This window comes from Littorina saxatilis, linkage group LG1 (assembly GCF_037325665.1).
Source record: "Littorina saxatilis isolate snail1 linkage group LG1, US_GU_Lsax_2.0, whole genome shotgun sequence".
In the NCBI taxonomy this organism is placed as follows: Eukaryota; Metazoa; Mollusca; class Gastropoda; order Littorinimorpha; family Littorinidae; genus Littorina; species Littorina saxatilis.
In genome coordinates, this window is record NC_090245.1 from 78,888,122 (window position 1) to 78,910,273 (window position 22,152).

At 40.1% G+C, this 22,152-nt stretch overlaps 1 protein-coding gene across 2 annotated transcripts; it reads left to right on the forward strand.

The window, feature by feature from the left end:
- Positions 1-8,377: 8,377 nt before the first annotated feature.
- LOC138980554 (myocyte-specific enhancer factor 2A-like) lies at positions 8,378-21,344 on the forward strand. Of its 2 annotated transcripts, none has more exons than XM_070353440.1 (10): positions 8,378-8,533; positions 8,766-8,861; positions 9,646-9,705; positions 11,982-12,185; positions 13,993-14,124; positions 14,454-14,586; positions 16,040-16,212; positions 16,742-16,844; positions 18,318-18,444; positions 20,969-21,344. In XM_070353440.1, the coding sequence occupies exons 3-10, from the start codon at positions 9,652-9,654 to the stop codon at positions 21,198-21,200; spliced, it is 1,158 nt and encodes a 385-aa protein (XP_070209541.1). In that variant the 5' UTR covers positions 8,378-8,533; positions 8,766-8,861; positions 9,646-9,651; the 3' UTR covers positions 21,201-21,344. The 2 variants fall into 2 exon arrangements, with proteins under 2 accessions (XP_070209541.1, XP_070209549.1); XM_070353448.1 differs by having other exon boundaries at positions 16,043-16,212.
- Positions 21,345-22,152: the final 808 nt, after the last annotated feature.

Below are 22,152 nucleotides of genomic sequence, written 5' to 3' on the forward strand. Positions count from 1 at the left end.
TATTATAGGTCCCTGTTGTGACTGACTAAAAATATGAAACTGTTGAACTGAGCTGTAGTTTTCCGGCGGCTCAGCACATGTGTGTGTTTGCGGCCAGTGTGTAGTGTTGAAGCCAATGTGACTGTGTGTGCGTGTGCCAGTGTATTTGTGTGTCAGTGTGTGTGTGTGTCAGTGTGTGTGTGTGTGTGACCGGCGGTGTGTGTCAGTATGTGTGGCATGTGTGTGTGTGTGTGTGTGCACGCAGTGTGTGCATGTGTGTGTGTGTGTGTGTGTTAGTGTGTGCGTTGTTATTATGATGATGATGGGCAGAAATACAAGGCCTTTTCTTTTTTTAAGGCTTTACCCTTTTTATTCTTGATGCACTTATTTTTTATGACCGCAAATATTTTAGGTTTTATTACATAAATAAGGCTACATTGGTTTTATTTAGATTTTTGACCCGTTGAGCCAACCATAGGCCGTATGGGCGCCGCTCTGGTCAGTGGCAATCCGACAAGTGCCATCAGCTGCGCAATAATGAGTCTCTGCTCCCATCTTACCCACCCCTGACGTAATCTGAACCATCGTTTATAGTTTACGAGTTGCAGCTGTTCATCACTGCATTTGGCTATGGTACACCAGCGATTGACCAAACAGCTCCGTGATTGTCGTACTTTAGGTACGACCAGCAGACGGTGATTCGTCACTGTGCAGTGTGTGCGCCTGCGCAAAATAACGTAAAAATACAAATCGAAACTTACACGAAGAACAACATCACACACACACACAAACAGTGGAACACATTCAAACACACACACAACATGATTGTGACACAGGTTAATAGCAAGCTAGCAAACAAAAAGCAGTACATAATGAAGAAAAGGGTTAAAACGACAGAAGCATCAGATTGAGGACAGCATATTTATTTTCATCCCAGAATGCAAGGCAACAACTCAGGCAGTATCGGCATCGGCCAAGTCGACCCAGCTGGGCGATCTGACTGGTTGACGGTTATGAAAGCATATCAGCGCCAAAAGTAATAATTACAAATATCGCCGTAATGTATGTATAGTTATTATATAGGCCTATATACATTTGCACTATCATTGAGGAATTACTAGTATGATTCTTTTGCAATAATGATTTCAATTAAGACTTTTTGCTCTAGGCTATGCCGTTAATAGCTCTACATTTTGTTCGGGTTAACTCAGTCCATTACTATAACAGTCTTTTGATCGTATATTTCCTTTTTACCATTTTATGTAACCCTGTTTTTGAATATAAGGTACGTGGAGCGTCTTTACATGTTTAAAATTGACTCTTAAAAAAAAAAAGCGGCAATTAAGGCACTATGCAATTTGCAAAAGGACACGCGTCGAAAGTTGAATGTTCGTGATAATGGGCAGAATAGCATATAGGCTACCTGCGCAGTTTCAGCGGCGGCACAGACGACGCACGGCCTGTTATTTATGCCGCGATAAGGATTATTCACTTGGCCTGTTTTCCTCAGTTTCATGCAACGTGTAGCGGGCTGGGGATAATCGGCAGTGCGTCCCGGTCGGTCCTGCTGAAGTTATAAAGGGGAAGGGCCCCTAATATGGACCATTGTTTGTTTATTGCTTATAGTAACTAGCTTGTTTTCTTGCGAAGAAGTTTCATTTTGTGGTTGCCCGTAGTCCTTCTCTCTTGGTTGAACAGTTAGGCCTAATTAGAGTGAAATAGCTTTGATAGACCTTCAGCAAAAATTAAATACAGAAAAAATCACAAATGGTCCATATTAGGAGCCTGTGCGGCCCAATATGGACCAGTGAAGCGGCCTTCACGAATCACTGTAAAAAGCCCCCCATACTTCAAAATAACATGATACGACTTAGTGTGCAAGTCAGACTAATTCAAATATGCTTTAGATTTAGCGGTTGATGAGAGCATTATTTGAAGCACACCAGGAAACTGAAGAAGCTTATCAAAAACAGAGTGAAAATAAGTGAAATTATCAACTTCCACAAAAAAAAGACTATTTGTTATATTTTTTTGAAATCTCGAGGGCTAGTTATAGGTTATTTTCAGCAAGCTTCTTAATTAATTAATTAAAATTGCCTTTAGTTTTTATTTTCTTCGATTTGTTGAAGGTGGTCCATATAGGGGACTCACACATACTTTGAGGTTTTGCTATTATTTTTTGTTTGCAGTAGAAACTCCGGGTACACACTGTTAAAATGTAACAAATACTGCCTTAGCTGTCATATATATAGCCATTTTTGTGTTATGAAAGCTTTGGCTGTTGACAGAAACGAGTCCGTTTTAGGCGGCAAATTTAGAGTGAACGCTGCCAAAAGTGAAAACAAGTCGCGTAAGGCGAAATAACAACATTTAGTCAAGCTGTCGAACTCACAGAATGAAACTGAACGCACTGCTTTTTTTCACCAAGACCACATACTCGTAGTTTCGTCAGTCCACCGCTCGTGGCAAAGGCAGTGAAATTGACAAGAAGAGCGGGGTAGTAGTTGCGCTGAGAAGGATAGCACGCTTTTCTGTACCTCTCTTCGTTTTAACTTTCTGAGCGTGTTTTTAATCCAAACATATCATATCTATATGTTTTTGGAATCAGGAACCGACAAGGAATAAGATGAAAGTGTTTTTAAATCGATTTCGGAAATTTGATTTTGATAATAATTTTTATATGTTTAATTTTCAGACCTTGTTTTTAATCCGAATATAACATATTTATATGTTTTTGGAATCAGAAAATGATGAAGAATAAGATGAACGTAAATTTGGATCGTTTTATAACAAAATAATTTTAATTACAATTTTCAGATTTTTAATGACCAAAGTCATTAATTAATTTTTAAACCACCAAGCTGAAATGCAATACCAAAGTCCGGCCTTCGTCGAAGATTGCTTGGCCAAAATTTCAATCAATTTGATTGAAAAATGAGGGTGTGACAGTGCCGCCTCAACTTTTACAAAAAGCCGGATATGACGTCATCAAAGACATTTATCGAAAAAAAGAAAAACACTTCCGGGGATGTCATACCCAGGAACTCTCATGTCAAATTTCATAAAGATCGGTCCAGTAGTTTACTCTCAATCGCTCTACACACACGCACGCACACACACACATACACCACACCCTCGTCTCGATTCCCCCCTCTACGTTAAAACATTTAGTCAAAACTTGACTAAATGTAAAAAGCGAAAAAGACTAACGGTTTTAAGGTTTGTGTTTCTGCAACTGTTTTGACATGTGCAACTCATCCAGAGAGGGTAAATAAAGCGAATGAAATTGTTTTGAGCGCTCTAGCGCCGTTAGTTTGTCAGAACAGGAGGTGGTCCATATTAGGAGCCGGTCCATATTAGGAGCCTTCCTATATGTGAGCGGAGCCCCCTAAGCACCTCAGTTTTTTTTTTACTTTCGGTGTTAACGGCTGCCGTATGAGTGCTATTTGTAAATTACGTTATCACTGATAAATATGATTCTTACAAGGATAATTGTAATCATCCCTTTTGTTTCCCTTTCCCGACGTGACAGCACATTTGTGTCGTAAGTCTTAAATCTAAATAACACAAGGAGATGATATTGGTTATTGTGAGTCAGTGTTATCAGTGTACACGGCCATTATTGGTGAAATGTTAAAATATCACAGTGGTATATGTGTACACTATGTTTCACTTTTGGTGATAGTTTGCCGTCATGTGAAGTTGTTCAAAGTGTGTGTGTGTGTGTGCCGTGTGTGTGTGTGTGGGGGGGCGGGGGGGGGGGGGGCTATGTTATGTCACCCCGCAGTTGTTATGACACCGATGTGGCAGTCCGAATAGCCTACTCATAGACTACTTCGAATTATTACAATTTTGCTTCAGCCCATCAACTCATCATAGTAATACGAATTACTACAATTCTTTTCAAAATACACTTAAAACTAGATCAGTGTTTGTAAGACACCACTCCATTTGGAGCATCCCCCCCCCCCCCCCCCCGACTTACACACACAATTAAAATATCATGAGGCTATAAAACACGCACGCACACCTGTATGCCAGTGACTCGGTAAGAGATTCTTTGATCCTTGCCTTTATCACTGTTCCTATCAATGCATACACAAATTTCTGTTATCGTGAGGCCAGTCAGTCACGCATATTTTCATTCACGCATACGATCATTCATGCATATTCTTGCAAAATAAAACAAAGTTTTTCTTTATGTTTGACTTCGAGTTCGTCTAAAAAGGGGTCTAAATCAAGTTGGACATGTTTTTATAAGGCCACATCCTTTATTTAGATTGTTTAAATTTTGATATTGATTTGAAAGGTGGGAACTGACTGCGTTTACGGACACATTTTTAGCCTACCCTGGCAAGATAACCGAGATATTTACTTTGCCGCCTTCATACTAAATTACAATGATTATGAAACAAGTGTCAGACAAAATAGGTGACCTTGTATCATAAAGAATTAATTTCATGTATTAGGCATATGCCTACATTTGTTTAACTTACTCTTCCCTCTCCCCCCCAAAAAAAAACCAAGAACTAAACACACACACACACACACACACACACACTCACACACCGTGCACACACACCAAACCGGGAGAAAAAAAAACCCCAGAGTCGCGTGAAGCGATATCAAAACAATTGTTATTATGTCTGCCTGATACTAATTTCTATATATTTTTGGAATCAGGAATTGATAAAGAATATCATGCGATTATATTTAAGTCTGCTATTGAAAGTGATAATTTGATATTAGTAATTACAGCTTTAATGAACAAAGTAATTAACTAATGTTTTAGCTTCCACGCTGAAATGCAATCACATACTAGTCCGGACTGAGTCAAAGATTGTTTGACGAAAATTTGATTGAAAAATGAGATCGTCACAGTGCCGCCTCAACTCCTTTAAAAAGCGAGATCTGACATCATCAAGACATTTATATTATAAGAAAAAAGAAAAAAAGTCTGGGGTTAACAATCACTCTTTTAGACTGAATTCTCATGTAAAGTTTCATTTTTGAATCTGTTCTTGCAATTTTTATTTTTATTTTGATATTGCCACTTCAAAAAAATTCCACTGAGTCACGTCAAATTAAGGTAAACGTGAATGAGGTCGCCACAGTGCCGCCCCAACACGGATAGGAAATCATCAAAGACATTGATGGACACAAAATATATAAAAACAACAACAACGTATGAGGATATCATATGGAAGACTTTGCATGTAAAGTGTCATGAAGATCTGCGGTCCCGCATAAGTTTTCTCGGAATCGCTCGGAGCCGGCTACACTGCACACGCACACTGTCACATCCCACCTCCCTCGTCTCGAATCCCGGTCTATCTGAAAACATTTAGTCAAAACTTGACAAAATGTAAAAACACATGGTATCATCAGCGACCACCGAGTTTTTATCGATAATTATAAATCGAGTATAACTCATGCAGTGGTTCAGTGCCTCGTCGTTTTTCATTTGAATTTCCAGTTAAACTTTTGAACGCTTAGTGACTTTGTAAAATTGGTGTCTTTTGTACACAGTGAAAAGAAAAATAGTTCCCGGTGTTTCTTGGAACTGACAGCAAATGATTCGTAGACTGACGATTGACTGAAACGTGTTCGGTCCAGTCTCTTCGTGGGATCTCGTCAGCAATTGTGTCATGCCCTATTTTTAGCAGCTGACGTCAGAAGGATTTCCCGCTGTGTAATAATATTTTGCTCTCGGTAAGCAGATATAGCTCTGATCTGGATGTATGCTTTTACTATCTGGATTTGTGTTTTAGGTACAACATGTACTCCAGATTTGATGGCTTTTTTGTGTCTTTTGCCAAAAACATCGTTCGCGATTTTATACAGATACATGTATGTCGAAGGGAGGATTGGGCGGAGGAAGGATATGAATTCAGACCCGGAAGGGTGTGTGTTTGAGCAGAACTGTGTACCGATTTGGTCATGTATTCGTGTTTTGGTCGAGGTAGTCTAATTCCCGTTCTGGCTTGGGGCCTCGGCACTTTCGTTTTCCCTTTATATTGGTCACGGCGCTTTGAAAGCAACAGAGGGTTGACATTTTTGTGTTGTTGTTGTTTGTTTAATCGAAAAAACAAACAACACACGTGCTTTGTTAAAAAAAAAAGGTACCCAAAACAGAAAATTCACTTTGTAGCTCCGATAGCTGAACTGGCCGTGAATCGCTGCTTAAAACTAGATTGAGCGTTTGCACTGTTCACATGGCGGGCAGCGAGTTTGGTTTGACTTAGTGCCGACTAAAATCGCTTGAAAGTTGGGGGAAAGTTGGTAGAAAGTCTGCCATGTGAACGGCACTTTAGAGCAGAGTTACAGTGGACTCCCCCCCCACCCCCTTTTTTTAAGAGCTCCACAAATCTGAGAAAATCAGGTGTGAAAAAGAAGGGAGTCTTAAAATAGAGGTTTCATTCAAGACGTTTTGAGAGAGAAAACAATATCTGAGAATGCACGGTCTTGAAAAGGGGGATATCTTACTTCGGGCGTCTTAAATGGGGGATTGCACTCTATCAACTATAGTATGCAATGTCGGACTTCATGAATGCATCATGCATGGACAGACTCTGTGGTGGAATGACATGGTGGGTTAAATGAGAATGAATGTTGGGTACCTTTGCAAGGAAGGGACGCCTGGGACTTTATAATTATAAGGTGAGGGCCCCAAAGGGGGGGGGGGGGGGGGGTATCATCACGATCACGGGAAGGGAAATTTTAGCTTTCACGATCACAGTTACCTTGATTTTTGTTTTCACGATCACAAACACCTTGACGAATAGAGGATCATAGAGTGATACAGCTGTGAAAAATGTGCGTTGAAAATAAAATGCTTTGCAATAATGCCCATGACGATCACGAAAACAAATGACGATCACGATCACGAGACTTGATTTTTTTGTCATCACGGATCACGAGCAAAGTCCCATCACGATCACAGAAATGGAAATTTCGGCAATCACGGTCACAGCAAGGTCAAAAAACGCCAATCACGATCACGATTTTAAACCCTTTGGGGCCCTCTAAGGTGTATGTTTAAACAGTTTTCTGGCCTTTTATTTGTGCATTGCACCATTTGAAACTCGGTGAAAGTCGTTGAAAAAAATTTGGGCGCGGATCATTTGTATTAGTTTCGTTTAATCCCTGTCAAATCATTGTAACAGTAACATTTGTCTTTTTACATTTAGTCAAGTTTTGACTAAATGTTTTAACATAGAGGGGGAATCGAGACGAGGCCGGTCGTGGTGTATGTGTGACTGTGTGTGTGTGTTTGTGTTTGTGTGTGTGTGTGTGTGTGTGTAGAGCGAATCAGACTAAACTACTGGACCGATCTGTATGAAATTTTACATGAGAGTTCCTGGAAATGATATCCCCGGACGTTTTTGTCATTTTTTTGATAAATACTTTTGATGACGTCATATCCGGATTTTTGTAAAAGTTGAGGCGGCACTCAGTGTCACACCCTCATTTTTCAATCAAATTGATTGACATTTTGGCAAAGCAATTTTCGACAAAGGCCGGACTTTGGTATTGCATTTCAGCTTGGTGGCTTAAAAACTAATGAATGAGTTTAGTCATTAAAAATCGGAAACTTGTAATTAAATTTTTTTTTTATTAAACGATCCAAAGACAATTTCATCTTATTCTTCGTCATTTTCTGATTCCAAAAACATATACATATGTTATATTTCTATTACAAACAAGCTCTGAAAATTAAAAATATAAAAATTATGATTAAAATTAATTTTCCGAAATCGATTTAAAAACAATTTCATCTTATTCCTTGTCGGTCCCTGATTCCAAAAACATATAGATATGATATGTTTGGATTAAAAACAAACTCAGTAAGCTAAAAAGAATAGAGATACAGAAAAGCGTGTTATTCTGCTCAGCGCGACCACAACCGCACTATTCTGGGATCGTTTTCACTGCCTTTGCCACGAGCGGTGGACTGACGAAACTATGAGTATGCGTGTCTTTGTGAAAAAAGCAGTGCGTTCAGTTTCATTCTGTGAGTTCGACACCTTGACTAAATGTTGTTATTTCGCCTTACGCGACTTGTTTAATCTGTTTATGCCATTTTGAAGTCTGTGCCTGTGGCAGAAAAAAATTGAAATGGTATTCCATTTTGGGTAAATTGGACGTGCGCATGCTCAGTCCGATTTTATTCTCATACTACCCCAGAAGTCATGTGCCAATTGTGGAAGTTATGCGCCCGAGAGAAAAAAGAGTTCTAAAGCAAAACAATTAGAGTAATTAATTTACCAAAAGTTGTGCGGTGAATAACACGTAAAGTTAATAGAAAACTGTAAGGACTCCTAAGAAATTGTCCGTGTTTCCTAATGTTAATTTGAATATACAAATGTTTTTCCTGGATTGAAACATTCATTTCTTGCGAACGAATCGCCATATTGGATATTTCTATTTATACCGCCGTAATTTCCATTCCCTAAAATAGCACAAGTTGTGAGATTTTTACCGAAGTTGATTTTACTGGACAGTAAAAATAGCATCGCTTGGATATTTTCTGCTATCCCGTGGCTTTGTTTTGGTAAGTATTAATCTTATTTCGATAATATTACAATAATGGACACACCTTTCGGCCAACAACTTTATTTGAGTTTAGGAAGGTCGCGAAATTAGACAAGGATTGGACGCGAATGTGCAGAATTGTGTCCTCCTTTCGGGCGTCCCCAGCAGCCTCTGTATTTTGTCGTGTTGAAAAATGTCATCAATATCGCCACTTTCTGTGTCTTGTTTCACCGATTTTATGTTCTTGACAGGAATCAACCTCTGCACAGTACCTTCACAACTTCGTTCACCAACCGTGAAAAGGTTCACCACTTGATTTGCCTACCTGCCGACACCGTACTGGACCAGTAAGTTTTGTTGACAAGTACACCCGTTCGATCAAAAACGTTTCTGTCCAAATTTAAACGGAACACACGTGTATGATTCTTAATTTAGAACTCGCTTATCAAGAACAGATAGCCCTTCGGTGTTTGAGTTCGTTTGTCAGTTTCTTGAAAAAGATCAATGTTTTGATCATTTGCAAGAGCCAGCGAGTGTATAGCATCATGATTTCTTTAGCCAAGCACAGGTATAGCTGTCATGAGATGGTTTATCAGACGAGGAAGCTTCCAAGAAGTTGTACATTTCTGGCTGTCAACTAGCTATTTTATTTTTAGACTTGCATCAATGCATAAACACAAACACTCACACCCTAGCCCTAGGGCCCCCCACAACCCCTCTGCCCCTCCATCTCTGTTCCCCCCACCCCCCCTTAGTCTGCCCCTCCCCCTCTGTCCCTCTCTCCTACCACCTCCCCATACACAGTGAGACACGCAAGACCTTACAATGAGCAACACACAAACTCAAATAATCTCTTTCACCATAATGCAAACAGATAGATCTAACCTGACATGTATCATTGTTTGGTGTTCTTTGTAACAGAAACGATTGTGCAAGTGAAACTTAAATAATTGTACTCATATCACAATTCGACTATGTATATTTAGTGGTAACAACTACATTAAATTAAAATGAGTGCACTATATTCATGATTTTGCATTGTTCTGGTATTATTACATTTACATAAACCATAAACCAACTGTGAAAAGTTATTTATTAGAAACTGATGCTGAAATTTGTTTTCTAAAACAGAGCAAGATGGGACGAAAGAAGATCAAGATTGAGCGCATCAACGATGAACGCAACAGACAGGTATGGAGTAAGAGGATACTAGACTAGTTTTTCTATGAATGTTATGCCTGCTACTGCTAGTGTTGCGACCCATCTTGTCATCGGCGCTTTTCCGGAAATGACCTGCGCTTTGTTGGAATTCCAACAATGGCCGCCATTGTAGGAATTCCAACTTTGCGCTACGCGATTCTAAAAATGTACCGCGCGCATAGTGAGAATTCTGCTCTTTCTTAGAATGCGATGTAAAATGATACAAGTCATGATGGCCCATGATGATCCTTGTGTTTTAAAGTGATCAATGCTTAGTCTTGAAAAAGCAGATGCATTATATAACGCACCAAACCAACCGAATTACAAAAAGCAAAAACACTTTTGATAACTTCGGCGGGCTGTAGCAACACAGTTCAACGACCCATCCCACTCAATCAAAACGCACAAATTTTACGTAATTTTTAACGTTTCAGATCGTACATTTTACAACAACAAAAACACAACAAGAGTGTTCCGATATAACTTTTCACTGGTAACTATCGATTGTAATAATTTTTTACTCAGTCTTAACTGATTATATATTAAGCTCACACAGTCTCTCTGGGCTGCAGAGACAGCACTACGTACGCCCCTTTACTGAGTAGGCTCTTGTCACTGCATGGTAATCTAGGCTCTTGAAACGTAGTGTGCAAGTCTGTGCGCTATATTGATGTGATTGATTGTTGCAAAATGTTGATTCAAATTAAAGATGATTTCAGCCTGTTGCATACATACAAACTAGCGTGTACTCTACTCTGAGAAAAAAAAATCATTGTGTTCAAAATAGATCGAGACAGCAGCAACTAGCTAGCTGCATGCGCTGAGTGTCACTGAGAGAAGTGTTACACAGTGTACCCCCGCCCCCAAATTCAAGACTTCCCCTGTATAAGACCTTGCTTTTTCATATACCTTATTCATGACCTGTGAAAAGGGTATACTTTTTGTGCCAGTCGAAGGGTTGCCATTTCTAGAACGAGGCAGCTCGTTTCCGGAAATGCGGCGCTTTGTTGGAAATCAAATGAGGTTTCGGGAAATCCCGGTTATTCCAACTCTGCTCCGGATTCTTACTTTGCGCCCAACACTAGTAATTAGTATTATCTGCCCTTTGTATTGTCCAACTCTGTCTCACATGCACACACACACACACAAATACTCATGCTATGTCAGTATCTGAAATCACTTAGAAGTCCTAAAATGGTAATTAACAGAACTGCAAGCATATGAATTATGATAAGCACAGAAGCGATAAACAGGCATGGGAATGTCCACAAAATAGCGGATTTCCGCGAAAAGGAAATAACGTTTCAGCTCTGCCCCTGTACCCCGCCGGGGCATAGGCGGCCCCTGGACCTTGGCTTATTTTCAGAGTTTTTTCTATTTTGGAATTCCCATGCCTCGACAATACACAATACACTTTATACAGAATATTTTAATGTCAAGGCAAATTCCCAACCTTTGGCAATACAATATTCTGTATTTTTGCTTCTATCGTAATGCATGCTTGCAGCTCTGTTTAATAGTATTACTGGTCCAGGACTTCTAAATGATTTCAGATAGCATGAGAATTTGTATGCGTGTGCATTATGAGACAGAGTTGTTCCAACCAGTATGGAAGTATGTTTTTAATACATGTTTATATTAATGGATAGATCACATTTTCACCACATAGCCTTGCCCTTACAGAGGGCCCCAAAGGGGTGGTATCATCACGATCACGGGAAGGGAAATTTTAGCTTTCATCATCACAGTTACCTTGATTTTTGTTTTCACGATCACAAACACCTTGACGAATAGAGGATCATAGAGTGATACAGCTGTGAAAAATATACGTTGAAAATAAAATGCTTTGCAATAATGCCCGTCACGATCACGAACACAAATGACGATCACGATCACGAGACTTGATTTTTTTGTCATCACGGATCACGGGCTAAGTCCCATCACGATCACAGAAATGGAAATTTCGGCAATCACGGTCACAGAAAGGTCAAAAAACGCCAATCACGATCACGATTTTAAACCCTTTGGGGCCTTCCTTACAGTACTATAATTTTTTTAGTCAGCCCTGTTTACTTGCAGTTACAGACCTAAAACACAGTAAAAGCGAAACATGAATTATTTTTGAATACATGTGAGTGCCTGTATGTGTGGATCTATATTATGTGCTTGTGAAATTTGTATCAATGTAAATTGTAATATTGTGAGTTTACCAGAAGCACATTGTCGAGTTTGTTTCTTACACGTGACCATGACTCTTTCTGGTGCAGGTGACGTTCACAAAACGCAAGTTCGGTCTGATGAAGAAAGCGTACGAGCTGTCGGTGCTGTGTGACTGCGAGATCGCTCTCATCATCTTCACCAGCAACAACAAGCTGTACCAGTATGCCAGCTCTGACATGGACAAAGTGCTGCTGAAATACACTGAGTACAACGACACTGTGGTCAGCCAGACTAACAAGGATATTCTGGAGGTGAGAATAGTGTTATTGTTTTAGAAAGAAAAATACAGCTGAAGAATGGGTTGATCGAGTCCATACTTTTACCAGGGATGAGAGTACAGTCGAACCCACTTAAAACGAACACGCTAGTTACGAATTTTGACTTATAACGAATTAGTTTTAAGTTCCCAACTGAATACCTCTTTCTTCATGCTTAAAAAAAATGCTTAAAACGAATTCTTTATAACGAATTTACGCTTATAACGAGCACTTTTTGGATTCCCAAGCATGCATAATGTCTGTAATTTACTCACGCTTATGACGAAATCTTTAAACTCGTCCCGAGATCGACATATCATGGGAATTTGAGAAGTTTGAATACACGTGTGTCAAAGTCTTCCCTTGCGTCGACTGCTTGAACCATTGCTCAACCGATCACTGAATAAAGTTAAACTGATTACACTGTACTCACAAAACAATTTCAAATTTAGAATCAAAGTGATTGATAGCTCAGACACTGAACATGAATGACTGACTGACGTTTATTTCCTTCGCGAATACCAAAAACGAAACATCGAACGGAAGCCATTGCCAAAAAATATAGATGCCAGAGTGGTTTCCCTTGGACAAGGGAAACCACACTCTCAACGTTTGCGTTCGCCGGTTCGCGATAGTTTATCAGTCAGTCAGTGCTTTCGATTTGGATTTGAACATCATGTTGCAACAAAAAAACAAAAAACTAAATTGGCCAAGGTTTGCTACCCGTCGCCAAGGTAAGTGATTCCGGACAAATGATAGGAACACCGCGAATGTGGACAGTGTCAGTGTGTGCGCGTGTGTGTGACCAAAAACGTAACAACTGGATGAAACATCTGTGTGCTCACTCTCACTCAAACTCAACAATCATCACTCAACATGAGACACACATGAACATGTACCTGAATATGTCACTTTATTGTCTAAACTTGAAGCAGCATGAAAGTTGCGAAAGAAACAAATTGAAACACCATAAAACGTACAAGACTTAAAAAAATAAATAAAAATAAAAATCGATCAATTTTCTTAATACGAATTTTGGTTAAGACGAACTTTTTTTCCGATCCCCAGTGATTCGTCTTAAGCGAGTTCGACTGTATTTGTCAGAAAATCAGGAATTCATGGAATTAAAAAAACAAGTTGCATCAAGCGATATGAAAACATTTACTGATTTAGTCAATCTGTCGGCCTTAAACTAAAAGACCGTCACTGAAAACCTAGGATCTGTCTTCGTTGAGAAATGTTTTCTTGATAGATGTCCTTATCATCACGTTCAAACCATTCAGAGTGTTAAAATTATCAAGCAACACTTTGGCTGTTTTCTTTGCAGTAGTTCCATACATGTGTGAGAGGGGATGTGTGTGATTCAATGCTTTAGTTTAATTTTTGTTTTATCCAAAACAAAAAGATTGGAGCAACATTGGTTGTTTTTCTTGATGACTGGCACTATTGTAAATAGGTCCCTGTGTAATCATCTGGAAATAATATGTTCTTAAGGTTGTGGGTTTATGTGTGTGTGTGTGTGTGTGTGTGTGTGTGTGTGTGTGTGTGTGTGTGTGTGTGTGTGTGTGTGTGTGCATACATGTGTGGGTTTGTATCTCTGTACTTCTGTGTGAACAGTTTTTTTGCAATTGCTGAAAGTGAAACTTTGCACAGTTTCACTTTCAGGTTGATGCATTGTCTTCGAAATGACTTTAAGCTCTTCATAAATATTTCCAACAGTTTTTTCCATGGCCTCCTGTGACTTTCTTAGTAATAAACTGGCCTGAAAATTGACTCATGAAAATTGACGTTCTTCCCACAGTCACTGAACAAAAAGGACAGCAAGGGAAATGACATGGACGGCGATGATGACGATTACCCTTTGACCCCACGCACGGAGGAGAACTATCGTCGCATTAACGAGCAGTATGCCCAGGCTATGCATGGAGGAAAAGTAAGGATTTGTTTTAACAAAGTTGATTTTTTTCATTTCCTGTGAAATTATTATTTTCTGCCTCTGTCTATTCTTTTATGGGCTTGTCCCAACACTGTATTAATCCATATAGTTTTATCTTTTTGTCTGACCTTCTTGCCCTCCGAAGGGGATTCTTCCATTTCTATCTCATGCATTTACCACTGAAGAGGGAATAGTTTACTAACCTTCATAAGAAGATATACACAGACACCAGTTATGTGTTTTTACATCTCGTTGAGGGGTGTTGGTAATGTCGATAGAACATTGTTTTGATTTTGTGTTGAATTCTGATTATCTTTGTTTTCCAGGCCGTCGCTCAGATTCCCCAGGGTTTACCAGTTGCCATAGCGACGTCACACTACTCAGGGCATACAGCGACAGGGTCATCAGGAGCGGGGCCTAGCACTGTTGTTCTTGTTCCGTCTGCGGAAAGTCCATCAGGTAATAAATATGTGTTTTCACTTTTTATGTGTGGTGAATAAGTGTTCCAACAAACAGAAGAGTTGCAGTATGCATTTTTTTTTTGGGGGGGGGGGGGGGGGTGTTTGGTGGGGTCCTGAGTTAAATAGATCTTTTAAGGTGTCACTGTCAGTGTAATCTGTGGACGGGCGCTGTGGCGTGGTGGTAAGACGTCGGCCTCTTAATCGGAAGGTCGAGGGTTCGAATCCCGGTCGCGGCCGCCTGGTGGGTTAAGTGTGGAGATTTTTCCGATCTCCCAGGTCAACTTATGTGCAGACCTGCTAGTGGCTTATCCCCCTTCGTGTGTACACGCAAGCACAAGACCAAGCGCGCACGAAAAAGATCCTGTAATCCATGTCAGAGTTCGGTGGGTTATAGAAACACGAAAATACCCAGCATGCTTCCTCCGAAAGCGGCGTATGGCTGCCTAAATGGCGGGGTAAAAACGGTCATACACGTAAAATTCCACTCGTGCAAAAACACGAGTGTACGTGGGAGTTTCAGCCCACGAACGCAGAAGAAGACAGAAGAAGTGTAATCTGTGTGCGTTTTGGAATTTGCTGTTCTGGTAGGGTTGTTTTGGTATGTGGAAATATGTGGGCTGTTTGCAGATTACTTCCCTTGTAAACATAGGTTGGATAGATAAGCACTGTAGCACGGGAAGAGATTGTTCAGCACACTGATTTTTTAGTTTTAAATCTTTGTGTGGAACTATTTATGCTTAGTTTTATTCACTGTTTGTGATTTTGGTCAGGGTAAAGGAAAGGCAGAATGCGTTTTCAGTTACGGTCCTGTTGGAATACCAGCGGATAGAGAAATAAAGTACATGTATAAGCAAGCCGTATGAAGCAATAGCAAAACATTTAGTCAACCTGCATCTAAAAGATCAACATTGAAAATCAGTTATCATCGAAACTGCATGGGGTAAGGCTTGGCTACCCGAAGACGGAGGCAGGTCACGCTGGTCATGCGAACGAAGTAGATTTTCATGACACATTGATGAGGAATGCAATGCAACAATTTAAAAATTTCTTAATGAAAATTTTAATGATTAAATCTGTTGGTAAAAATTCGATTTTAATAATAACTTTAATGAGTTAACTTACTTCCTCCGAAAACGGCGTATGGCTGCCTAAATGGCGGGGTAAAAAACGGTCATACACGTAAAATTCCACTCGTGCAAAAAACACGAGTGTACGTGGGAGTTTCAGCCCACGAACGAAGAAGAAGAAGAAGAAGTAAACTTATTAATACATGTTTGAAGCCTTTTAGCTGAAATGCAATCCCATAGTCAAGACTTAGTCAAAGAATGTTTGACCAAACTGTGTCACTGTTTGTGCTTCAACACAAATAAATGTACTGTTCTGTCCCCGAATGGACTTACAGTACACCACGAAGTTAACGTATTTGTGTGAACTACCCTGCATCGTTTCAGCAGCAAATAGAGTGAGTCCTGCACCAACTCGAGCATCTCCTCAGCATCATGTCACAAGTTCTTCTCCACCTGTCCCAGTCGCCTTGCATGAAAATACTGCCATGAGTGTTGTCTCCAAGAAACCGGGCCTAAAAGTTGTCATTCCGGATAGGAGCTCTGCAGGTGTTCTGCAGGTAAGTTTGGATGTGTAAGCCTTCCTCCCTCCCTCCCTTTCTCTGTCAATTAGTATTAGTCTAGTGTTTTTGCTTGTGGAAAATTGTTCTTTATCTGTCCAGAAAATTAAGAATTAAAATAAATGATCTGATACAGCATTGTTCAGCATTAACACAGCTGTCAGCCATTCCGAATTGTCCTGACTTGGAAATAGACAATGTTTGGAAATGACTCTGTCCGGTTTGTTTGGGTTGAGAAAGAGTCAATTCTCTTGCTTTTAGTGAGGCAAGCTTTCTACACAATCATGCTCCTTGTCTACGTGTTTCTGACACACCCTTGGCTAGTGCCTGGCCTATGATGTCACGTGGGAAAGTTTGCTTCAATAAAAGCAAGAGCATTCACTCTTTTACAACCCATACACTGATACAGACCAGACAGAGTTACATTTCCAAACACTGTCTTTTGCTCGCTTTAGAATCATAAATTTACTTTTTCACCTATTTCCAGAGTTTGCAGGTAGCCAGTAAGTGTGTAATGCGTTGTGTGTAGGCTCGAGGTGCTACCACTGGCCTAGAGACCCCTGCTGTGTCCATCAACACGCCCACTCAACACACCACTATAGCCTCCCAACTGAGCCAAGCGGTACTGGCAGGTATGTGCTATGTAGTTGGTGTATTCTTTTGCTCATCTCCCTCCTCCCCCCCCCCCCCCCTCACACACACACCCTTTTATTTTTATTCTAGTTTTTGTGTCTGTGTGAAAAAAAAACCCTCAAACATTGACAGACATGATACACACACACGCCCACGCACCCCCCCACATACACACATACACACACACACACACGCCCACGCACCCCCCCACATACACACATACACACACACACAAAAGGTGCTTTTTCTGCACAGTATTATAATGGTTTACACATCATTGTGTTTATTTTGATAATTGTACTTATGATTTAATCTTACTTATGATGTAAAATCACAATCCAGGGATTCTGAGGACTATGTTAGTGGTACATGTATTCAATTTCAATGCAGCTTAAGAAAATTGTTTGTATCAATGTTGACAGTAAGCAAGGTACCATGGAGACGTTGAACCAGTTTTACGCACTCCAGTCTTAGTCAGAAGCACACAAAGCAATACATGAAGAAAGTCTGAATAGAAGTTGTTTGTTCAGGTATGATGTTGGATGTTTGCATTTTTAAGTGTTGAAAATGAGTAAAATATAAATTTGCTAGCATTTAACCCCTTCGCTGCCAATCAAAACTTGCGTATGTGCATTCCTGACTGCCAGGGAATATTGGAGTTCGGGGTGTAATAATTCACAAAAAATTCTAGCTCCAAACTGGCAGTAGGTAGGTAAGTAAAACCCATGTTATTTTTAAAGGAAATTGAACCAAGAATCTGTTTTTAGTGTCTAATCATGGAAATAATAATTAGTTTGGCTTATAATGATGTTTAGATATGAACTTTTGACAAATCAGTCCGGCGCATCTTCCGGTGCCTGTGGATCAAACACAGGTGGCTGTTTTGCTTGCTCCAAGAAAGGATTATAATCACTGTCATCTACCCGTTTCCAACGAATCGTCCGAAAGAAGATATCCCCCTTCCCCTGTCAGTATCCATAATCATTTGCACCGCCTGTAGCGTCAGTCCGGCTTTGTTTTTCCCTACTAGGGCCCGGTCGACTGTCACCGTTAGCCATTTTGACGAGTCGAGATTTCTCTTGCCTACCCTGTCGCCAAGGCCGAAAATAGCCTTCAGACGCAAAACCACGTCACCATTTATGTTTATTCATGAGAATGAGGTATCCTTCCAAGCCATTGGCTGCTATTTGTGTGTCAGCAGTGACGTAGCATTTCTGGAAAATTCCCGAACGGAGAAGACGGGTAAACCCGTCCTAAGGCGCTGCGGCTGCACAAGCGCATGACGGGTATACCCGTCAAAAGGCAGTCAAGGGGTTAAAAAAGAAAATCTCATTGATTGACATACACTACAGATTGATGCGTTGCATAGAAATTGCTGGATTTGAATCTGCAGATTAATATGCTGCACAGAAAATGTTGGATTGGCAATGTTTTGTTGTTGTGATTTATGGATCAATGTGATGAATCATCAGGTGACTTTACGCTGGCAGGCGATATGGGAGGGTTGTCACCGCTGGTGTACCAGTGGAGCGCTCAGCAGGGGGGGCCGGGGCCGCTCACCGCTGCTGTATGCGCCGCAGGCCTCACCTTCACTCCAGGGTTTGTGCAGACTTTACTTTCACTCTTGTTTATGCCATCTTTGTTCAAACAGTGGTACCTGTGATGTAAGGCCCCTTCGATTAGAGGACACCTACCTCTAGAGGACACTTTCTATTGTCTCTGTGTCTATTAACTTGACTAAAAAGGACACCTGTGTTGTGTTTCTTGTCTGCATGGGTGTGTGTTGATATGTATGCATTCATACACAGATGCTTGAAACTGGAGTTGGTTCGAAACACGTCTTTACTGTCCAAGCTGTCCAGACCAGAAGGGGAAGCACTCTCCCAACATAGTCACGTTGTACACAACATATTTGTGACGTAGTACACAATACAATAGTGACATAGTACACAATATAACATCCCCCTTCTTCTAGAATGGTATCTGTCTGATGAACATTTTAATTCACAATATAACAACGTGCAATGTACATTTTTCTCTGGTCCTAAGGGTGTCCTTTCATTTCAGGAGTACAAGGTACTGAGATTTTTCTACCATTTCACATATTTCCAGCATTTCAAAGCTCCAGAGATCATTCTTGAGTCCCCAGTTTGTACAGTCCTGCATAATTGTTTCCATGCTTTCATGCATTTTTACAATATCATGGTTTCTTTTTGTTCATCATCCTCTTCTCATGAGTGCACATAGTTTTGCCTCAAGCTAAAATTTCAGCAGTTGTGAAAAAGATTTCTTGCAGACAGAATGGGTCAAAACCAAGGAAAAATAATTATCATCTGATTATATTGATGGCAAAAAAAGCTCTGGTGGAGGTTTTGATTTTATACCCCATGCATATCCCTGCCTTTTTACATTTAGTCAAGTTTTGACTAAATGTTTTAACATAGAGGGGGGAATTGAGACGAGGGTCGTGGTGTGTCTGTGTCTGTGCGTGTGTGTGTGTGTGTGTGTGTGTGTGTGTGTGTGTGTGTGTGTGTGTGTGTGTGTGTGTGTAGAGCGATTCACATTTTTCATGAGAGTTCCTGGGTATGATATCCCCAGAAGTTTTTTTAATTTTTTCAATAAATGTCTTTGATGACGTCATATGCGGCATTTTGTAAAAGTTGAGGCGGCACTGTCACACCCTCATTTTTCAATAAAATTGATTGAAATTTTGGCCAAGCAATCTTCGACGAAGGCCGGACTTTGGTATTGCATTTCAGCTTGGAGGCTTAAAAATTAATTAATGACTTTGGTCATTAAAAATCTGAAAATTGTAATTAAAATTTTTTTGTTATAAAACGATTCAAATTTACGTTTATTGTATTCTTCATCATTTTCTGATTCCAAAAACATGAATATGTTATATTCGTATTAAAAACAAGCTCTGAAAATTAAAAATATAAAAATTATGATAAAAATTAAATTTCTGAAATCGATTTAAAAACAATTTCATCTTGTTCCTTGTCCATTCCTGATTCCAAAAACATATAGATATGATATGTTCGGATTAAAAACACGTTCAGAGAGTTAAAAAGAATAGAGATATAGAAAAGCGTGCTATCCTCCTCAGCGCAACCGCTCCCGCGCTTTTCTGGATTGTTAATTTCACTGCCTTTGCCGCGAGCGGTGGACAGACGATGCTACGAGTGTACGGTCTTGCGGAAAAAATGCAATGCGTTCAGTTTCAATCTGTGAGTTCGACTGAGCTTGACTAAATGTTGTATTTTCGCCTTACGCGACTTGTTCTTCTTCTGCTGATGTGTGTTTTATTAGGTGTTTGTTTTTGAATTGCCATTGGTCAGTATTAGCTGTGAGCGCAGCTAACACCTCTTGCAGATGTGACTGAAATGTGTAATTTTCATTTAAATGAAATACCATTTGTTATATCCCTGACTTTTCGATCTCCCAGGTCAACTTATGTGCAGACCTGCTAGTGCTTTACCCCCCTTCGTGTGTACACGCAAGCACAAGACCAAGTGCGCACGCAAAAGATCCTGTAATCCATGTCAGAGTTCGGTGGGTTATAGAAACATGAAAATACCCAGCATGCTTCCAGCGAAATCGGCGTATGCTGCCTTGAATGGCGGGGTAAAAACGGTTATACACGTAAAAACCCACTCATGCAAAAACATGAGTGAACATGGGAGTTTCAGCCCATGAACAAAGAAGAAGAAGAAGAAGATATCTCTGACTATTTACAGAACTCAACAAGTTTAGGTTTTAGTATGCACTGTTATCTAATTCAGTTGTGTATTCATCCCTGATGCAGCCTTTGAATTTGTATTTATTCGTTCAAGCATTTGTTTTTTTCCCTTGAAAAATGGACATGACCTGCACCCCAGCTTACAGATGAATGTATTTTATCCTCTGTTGTGGTGTGTGTGTGTGTGTGTGTTTGTGTGTGTGTGTGTGTGTGTGTGTGTGTGTGTGTGTGTGTGTGTGTGTGTGTGTGTGTGAGTGTTTAGAAATGACTTATGTGTATATGGTATCTTTTGCAGAGGGAAACTGTGTCTGTGTGCGTGTTTAGAAATGACTTTTATATGAATAAAGTATCTTCAAACCCGATCACTCCATATATTTTCAGAGGGACACTATCATTCGCCACCTCAGCCAGCGGAGTCCCTATCCTCTCAGTGTCCACGCAATCTGCAGCTAGAAACAGCGGGCTAATCAAAGCGGAGCCAGTTTCTCCCAAACATGACACCGGTGGGAACGCGGCTACAGGCGGACATGGACCTCCATCATCGGAATCTCAAGAGGAGCTGGATGAAGACGACGAGCCACCGAGCAAACAGGCACGGTTGGCAGACGGCTAATACCTCACCTGTGTGCATGCGTGTGGAACTGTGGAGGATGGGGTTCGGATCCAGCCTGCAGTTTTTGTACAGACTTTCACAGCCTTAGACTTTGATGGACTTTGATCTATTGTGACTTCTGTGAGCTGGGTGAATAATGAAGGGATGGGAAGGGGAGGGTGGGGGGATAGTGTGTGTGGGGGTAGGGGGCATGAAACAGCCTTAGTTTGAAATATATTTGTCTTGCTCTGCAGTGTGCTAATGTTGATTTTTTTTTCTCTGCCAAATATCTCATCATTGCTGCCAGGATAATTAGATATTTTAAATGAAACAAGTAACATCAGTCTTGCATGTAATTTGTTTGTAGTGGAATGAAAACATTGAAAAACCTCATGAAAGATGGACACAGATGAGATTCTGGAACAGTAACAGTAGTGAAGTTTTTAAACTAATTTTCCAAAGTGGAGTTTTTAAACTAATTTTCCAAAGTGGAATTATGTGCATGTATGAGAGAGGTCTTTAGCTGGTTGGCATCATCTACACATGAAGCATACATTTATTTGAATGATTATCATTTTAAAGTAGTGCCATGTTTCATCATTAGTCTGTTTTATAATTATATTCAAAATACCCTCTGTTTTGAGCATGTGTGCATGATGACTTAAGCTTTGACTATAGAATCAAAACTTTTATTTTAAGATACCGGTGTAAACTCAGGTTGATAGTTGAAGAACCGAGCACTTTGGGCACTTCAGAAAGAATCTGTAAGACAAGACAATTTGTAGCTGTAATGTCATGGTTATCAATACGGTGACATTTCTAAAACATTGTTGTGTGGATACAAAGTTTGTTAAATTGTGGCGTGTGTTCATTACTGTAAAAATTTGCTCTTACATGTAGATGGTTTGCATGGACGGGATGGTATTTTTTTTTTTTTTCACCATTTAAATGGCAGCAGTTTAAGGGGGGACAG

Coding starts and splice junctions, on each gene's coding strand:
- LOC138980554 (XM_070353440.1), top strand. CDS start 9,652: ATGGGACGAAAGAAGATCAAGATTGAGCGCATCAACGATGAACGCAAC. Junction 9,706..11,981: donor ACGATGAACGCAACAGACAG/GTATGGAGTAAG, acceptor TTTCTGGTGCAG/GTGACGTTCACAAAACGCAA. Junction 16,845..18,317: donor GAGCCAAGCGGTACTGGCAG/GTATGTGCTATG, acceptor ATGAATCATCAG/GTGACTTTACGCTGGCAGGC.